General features: G+C 46.8%; 1 protein-coding gene across 5 annotated transcripts in view; it reads left to right on the forward strand.

The window, feature by feature from the left end:
• The window catches only part of gramd1a (GRAM domain containing 1A), a 48,848-nt gene extending 44,220 nt beyond the window's left edge, over nucleotides 1-4,628 (forward strand). For all 5 annotated transcript variants that reach the window (XM_085178346.1, XM_085178350.1, XM_085178351.1 and 2 more), the window contains 5 exons: nucleotides 397-627; nucleotides 767-851; nucleotides 2,055-2,162; nucleotides 3,027-3,147; nucleotides 3,231-4,628. In XM_085178346.1, coding sequence (XP_085034472.1) covers nucleotides 397-627; nucleotides 767-851; nucleotides 2,055-2,162; nucleotides 3,027-3,147; nucleotides 3,231-3,326 — 641 coding nt within the window. In that variant the 3' untranslated portion in view covers nucleotides 3,327-4,628. The remainder of the gene's footprint in view (nucleotides 1-396; nucleotides 628-766; nucleotides 852-2,054; nucleotides 2,163-3,026; nucleotides 3,148-3,230) is intronic.
• Nucleotides 4,629-6,852: the final 2,224 nt, after the last annotated feature.

Genomic DNA, 6,852 nt, shown 5'->3' on the forward strand with positions numbered 1-6,852 from the left:
AGAAGCTGAATGAGAGAACATCATATCACTGTAATGATATTATGATAACTCGTTTTCTGCTTGTGCGCTGAGTGTAGTGGATGTTTAGGTGGGCCTCACGCTGTCCACAGATAAACAAGACATGGGCGCTGACAGAGAGCATATCAGATATCAGCGCTTACATTCTGTCACACCGTCACAAGCTCCGGCCTGTAATCAGGCAGACGTACACATTTTTCTGTACGTGTCTGGTCGCGGTCGTGGTCGGCGCTTTTAAAGAAATCGCCTGGACTTCTGCGTGTGCACTGATACTTTATGTAAAAGACAAACTGGAGCCATTAAGTTCATTTCTGTTTAAAGAAAGTCTTCCATTTGTCCATTCTGGGTTTTAAATCTCTTCTTTTAAATCTCACGCAGAGAGCGAGGTGTGCAAGCTGGAGACACTCCTGCAGACTGAGGTTACCGTGGTGACCACAGGCGAAGCGGTGGGCACCGACGCTGCCAAGACCCCGCCGGGCTTGCGCCGCAGGAAACGCGCGTGCTCGCGGCGGCAGGGCGAGAGGGAGCGAGAGAGGGAAGGAGGAGGAGCGGGTGCTGGAGACCGAGGGGACAGAGGAGTGGGAGAGGAGAGGGACGCGAGAGAAGCCGGTAAGTCCGCCCGGATACAGACGCAACCAGCGAATCCTGCCTCTGTGCACCAACGCCCTCTGGTGGTTGTGTTTGGTTTTACAACCTCATTGATTTGTAATTGATTCAGTAACAAAGTGTTCACTGTTGTGTCCTTTAGGCTCTCAGTTTATGAAGCTGGGGGAGCGATCGCGTGGCGGCGGGCACAACAGCATATCCACCATCCTCCTCATCGTCAGCTTCATGTAAGTGTTTGTGGAGTCGAGCGTGTGGGTGGATCTGTGGGTGAGCGTCGCTCTGTCTGTCCAGCATGTGTGGTCTTATTTAATCAGCGGCAGCGGAGACAGAGTTGTACCGTTGCACGGCGGCGTCAGGACCGGTGCACGACGTGCGCTTCCTATACTGTGAGCTGATCACACCCCTGCTTTGATTGTATGTCTCTGGTTAAACTAGCTCGCTGCTGCTCAGTGCGCTGCTGAACGTTGCTCATTCAGACACTTTGGAAATCGATCCTTCTGCTTACTAACGGCCTCACGATGCCTTTCTCGCCATTTCTCTTTTTCCCTCCTTTCTGCATTACTTCTTGTGCGTAGGATCTGTATCAGGTTCGTATGAGCGGCTTTAAACGTTACACCACTGGCTGTTTAAATATGACCTCTGAGCACAAACGTACAGGGAAAATCCACCGTTCAGGCTAAACGTGAAACAAATTCAAATGAAATGTGATAAATTCATTTCTCTTCGGTCTAAAAGCACAGCTGCTGATTATTTTAAGCTGCTCTCATAAACGTACGATTATCTGTCCCCAAAGAGGAGGATTATTTAAACGAGGATTCATAACCAGATTTTAAGTCGTATAAAAAAAGATGAAATCTGTCTGAAGAAATGTGACACCACATTATATTAGATCATTTTGGGGCCTTTTAGCCTTTATTGGATATTAGAGACAGAAGCACTGAGCGAAGCCGTCGCCAACAAGTCTGATTTATTTGTAAAATAAGACGTTTTAAACTGCAACAAAGTTACAAAATTAGAATCAATCAAATAATTGTTTCAGAAGTTTTTAATCCGAACCTGCTGGTCATACGTCCTCAGCATGTTTGACACACATGTACACGTGCTGCAGTGAGACCAGCTTAAAGGCCACCGCCTGCCGTCTGTGTCGTTTGTATCGTTGCTGGGATGAATTCTAGTTAAAGGTTTCCAGTAAGACGGAAAATTGAACAAAAATTTAAAAAAGCCTTAAAATTAAAAAACTGTGTGTTAGCTGACGGTGGATTCTTCCTGTAACAGCTCAGACTCGAACAAACCCACAAATATTTGTGTTCTTTTGTTCTTTGGTTTTTCAACCTCCCTGCTGTCCGTGTGGTTCAGTGTGAAACATTTTCAGATTGCGGTTGGCGCTGAGTGACTCTGACCTCTGTGCGCTCTCTGTCTGTCCCCGTCAGCCTGGTGGTGCTGGTGGCGCTCAACATGCTGCTGTTCTACAAGCTGTACGCTCTGGAAAGAGCCGCACATACACTGGAGACGTGGCACTCCTACTCTGTTGCTGACAGGTAAAAGACACCGCCCTGTTTTCCTTAAACACACACACACACACACACACACACACACACGTTCCTCTGGGAAGGACAATTGGTGTTTGGTGTGAGTTGCTCCTGTGGGGGACCACAGCTCTGTCACTGCATAGCAACACATCAGAACAAGAAGTTTTAAAGGGATAAAATCAGTAAAAATAGGACGAGGATCATTTAAATAATAAAAAAATCTACCAAACGGCAAAAATAAAAACCTGGCTTTCAGCAGGAAGGAAGTCCCGTCTTGTCTTATTCTCTGTGACGCAGGGACTATTTTCTTTCTACCGTCTACATCCGCCAGTTACAGAAGTGTGAAGCGAGCTAACGTTGCAGGTGGACGTCATTGTTTCCATCCCGTGAGGAGCGAAAGGTTTAATCCTCGGGTTTGTGCGGCCGCCTCCTGCACGCTGTGACACGCTCGGTTTGGTTGGAAGAAAATAGTTCCTCCATGAAACCGCTCACGCACGGGTTTGTGGATATTTTTAATAACCTGCTGAGGTTTCAAACATGTTTCGGTGCGTTGGACGGCACACAGGACAGGAAGTGCACTTTCAAACTAAAAGTTTGAGTTCCTGCTCACACACTAACGCACATGGAAATTCACATTTTTGGAAGCTTGTGTATTGAACCTTCTGACAAGTCTGTGTTTATGAGTTTTCATTTGTATTACTTTTGCTTTTTTGTCTCATTTATTGCTCCGTTTGTTTCTTAGACAAAAACAAAAGGTCGTCAGCGTTACTAAATCACACTCGTATTAAATGTGATTCACTTTGTGCTGTTGACTCTGGGTTAAAGAGCTCTTCTTCTTCCTCTTGCTTCTCCTTCCTCCTCCTCACCCCTCAGTCCTTTGCCTCAGACAGCTGGGGAGTGGGCTCAGGTCCTGCAGCTGCAGAGGCAGTTTCATCAGGCCCAGCTCAGCAAGTGGCAGCAGATCCTGCAGTCCTCCGTCTCGCTGCTCGACCAGGTTGGCGTCCCGCTTCAGTTTGCGTTGGCGGCTGGCTTCAGCTCACAGATTATAACCCAGCGTGTGCGTCTCTCTGTCTGCAGATGAAGCAGTCTTTAGAGAAGCTCCACCAGGGCATCGTGGTCCCAGAGGTCAAGCAGGACCCCCCTGCTGACGCGGAGTCCCTGACCGAGGCCTGAACCTCGCCTGCTCCGACTGCCCCCCTCCCAACCTCCGAACCCGCAGAGATTCGGATCGTTTCCTGTTTGAACCCCGGTGAGAGAGGACGCCGCTCCGAACTCTTCTCGCCCGACTGACTTGAAACAGCGACGTTCACCTCGAGTGAACTCAGACTGGAAGCTTTCAGGACCACAGCAATAATTTCCCTGCAGCTGCAAGTCGACCGTGTGTGTGTGTGCGTGTGTGTGTGTGTGTGTGAGTGTGTGAGTGTGCGACGAGGCCACAGGTGGGCCCGTTCAGACCACCCGGTCAGCTGCAATCTCCTTTAATTCAGACCTCGACTATCACAGACCGAACTTCCTCTTCTGACCTGCAACATTTCAGAGGTTCACGATTCGGGAAAGCGGGAACGTCGATCGACTCTCAGCGGACGAGAAAAAAGAGAGGACGAGGAACGCGCTCCCACTTCTCCCGGGCTCCGTCAGGGTTTCACGTCTTTTTCAAACTGATTGCGTCCGACTGTTTCCTGGACCATGACAGTATTTATTGTTGCTGCTGACTGTCTCGTCCTGCTCTGAAGAAGTCATGTGATGCCTGTTTCCTGCTCTGATTTGCTGTTTTGTGTGGGCCAAGAGGGGCTCCACGAGAACGATCACTGGCTCCAGCAATAATAGTGATTCATGTTCTGAATGTTTCAAGCAGAGTAGTACATAGAGATACATATATATATATATATAATGGTAATAATGAACCGTGTGAGTGTGTGTGCAGCAGAGGACATTTGGAGGTGAGAGACGGGCGTTCGTGTTAGTTTGTTTTTGAAGATTTCTCTTTCATGTCGGGTTCAGGTGGAAACTCTGATCAGTGACGGAGCGACTCCTGTGAGGACCAAGCAGACCTGTGAGGCTCCCGGAGAAGAAAAAAAGGGAATTTTTCTGGCAGTATTGTTTTTCTGTGTGTGTGTTTGTACGATTCATTTTCTTTTTATTCAGTTTTCATCTTCCGTCTTTGATTTTTGTCGTTATTCGTCCTCCCCGCTCACTGGACCTGAAAACATTTCACCCACCCGAGAGCTTCCTCTCTGGTTTTCTTTCCTGCTCTTCCTCACGCTCTCGTTCTTTCTCTCTCCATTTCGTTTTGGAAAACGGCGTCTGCTGAAGCATGCGGGCCCTGCTGTGCACGGCCGAGCGTGGGTAACAAAAGGATGTAATATTTATTAAAGGAGGGAGAGAGGGATGAGGAGCAGAGATGGGAATGTACTGTAAAGATGTGATTGTACACCATGCCATGGAGAGAAATGAAAAGCTCTAAACACGCAACAACGCCTCACTTTTCTTTGAGTCCGTGTTTGTTTCCTTTGGCTTAATCCATTTTGGTTCACAAATAAAGTTCCTGCAGTCTTCTCCAACCGAGGAAAACCTCCGTCAGTGCAGGTAGGACATGTTGAAACAGGAAGCAGAGTCTCCAAAGGGTCTCATCTTTCCCCCACCATGTCGTCCCATCCCGGGAATATCTGAGCTCCTGTGCTGATGATCGTTGAAACAACAGTGAGGATAAACCAGGCTCTGCTCTACTGTAATGCCTCTTTCCACCACTAGAAGGTGCAGTTAGTCTGTGTGACTTTTACTTAACCGCTTTATTTACAGTGGTGGTCAGGGTGGGCGCAAAAATTAAAAGAACAACAGAAAACTTATCAAGACTAAAGCTGGGGTGCCCTGATGCAGTTCCCTCTCTCGGGATTGCTGACCATGCACGTCCCTTTATGACCTCAGCGTGCCATCTTCTGATTGGCTTCTCCTGGCATGATGATGCTCACAAAGCTCAGATCATCTCAGCACCTTTGGGAAAGTTGGAACAGGACTGAGTGCAGCAGCTGTGTGATGTTATCACATGAACATGGTCCAAAATCTCAGGTGTTTCCTGCAACTTTCTGAATCTGTGAAGAATTGAAAAGGGCTCAGATCTGGTGCTAGCAAGGTGTAGCTAATAAATAAAACTACAAAAAGTGCTTCATGTGTCTATGAAATAAAAGGTCTCAGCTGCGAACAGACAACATGAAGTCAAAGGAGCTCTCCATGCAGGTGAAACGAGCCACCTTTAACCTGCCAAAGCAGGAAAAAAAACATTAGAGAAATCACTCCAATATTAGGATTAGCAAAGTCTCAGTTTGGTACACCACGAGACCGAAAGAAAGCACCGAACTCAGCAACGCAAAAAGACCTGGATGTCCACAGAAGACCGCAGTGGTGGATGATCGCAGAATAATTTCCATGGTGAAGAGAAACCCTTCACAACAGCCAACCAAGTGAACAACACTCGATATCCAAGTCTACCATAGAGAGAAGACTGCATGAAAGTAAATACAGAGGGTTCACTTTTAAAATGTATTTCATTACAGATTACAGAATACATGCCCCAAAATGTATTCTGTAACGTATTCTGTTACGTTACTCAATGAGAGTAACGTATTCTGAATACTTTGGATTACTTAATATATTATCATGCTGTTTACAACTACATGAATGTACTATTGCTGTGATTTATTACTGTTACTGAAGGTCCGCGGCTCCGAACCGTAGTAAAGGGACCTCTGGCTAATACGGTGGGTTCTGTGTCGGGCTCGTAGCCGAAAACTAGCTTTACTTTGTTGTCTGGGTCAACTTTGCTAGCAGAGACAGAGAGAGGCGTTGAAAGGCTGCTCCAACAGAACTTATTGTTTCAGAGGAAAACACGAACACGGTGTACAGTCGAGTCTTAATAGCTTACTTACAGCTGGGCTCGTCAGGCTCTCTTCTTGGCTGCAGTGGTTATTATTATATTTACATGCTTCCAGCTCCCGTTTTTGCTCGATGACAGCTCGTACTTTTCCTTTTTCTCCCTCCCTCGCTCACAGACACATAACGTGTATGGCAGTCCATTCTCCCTGCAGCACAGACTACACTGCCCATGATGCTACATTCTTTAGAGCTATACCTGTAGCATTCTGCCTGTTAGCTTAGCACAACAACAACAACAGGCGCTCTCTCACCCAGGAAACACGCAGAGAGAGCGTCACCCTGTAACCATGGCGACCGTAACGCTGCCTTGAACAACAGAACGTAGCTGTCAAACAAAACCCAAACAGTCCTGACCCGCCACAATATGAAACAGGGAAGTACCGCCGTGTAATCCATTTATTTCAACAAAGTAACTGTATTCTAAATACCACCTTTTTAAACGGTAACTGTAACGGAATACAGTTACTCATATTTTGTATTTTAAATACGTAACGGCGGTACATGTATTCCGTTACTCCCCAACACTGAACAGAATTCACTTTAAAAACTAATTTGTGTTTGCAGCTCAGTTTAACTTCATTCACAGACATCACTGCACATTAACCCGACACACATGTAAAGGCCTCAAACAGCTTATTGTGTCAGAAGTTTGATTTATTTCAGTTTGTTTCCAGTAAGCAACATTTCCACACCTAAAACTGCAGATTCTGATTTGCTGAAGCACGAGCAGCGCAGCGGGGAGGGCTTCTTCTCGTTTCGCCGGTTCCTT

The sequence above is a fragment of the Neolamprologus multifasciatus genome, chromosome 11 (genome assembly GCF_963576455.1).
Source record: "Neolamprologus multifasciatus chromosome 11, fNeoMul1.2, whole genome shotgun sequence".
NCBI lineage: Eukaryota > Metazoa > Chordata > Actinopteri > Cichliformes > Cichlidae > Neolamprologus > Neolamprologus multifasciatus.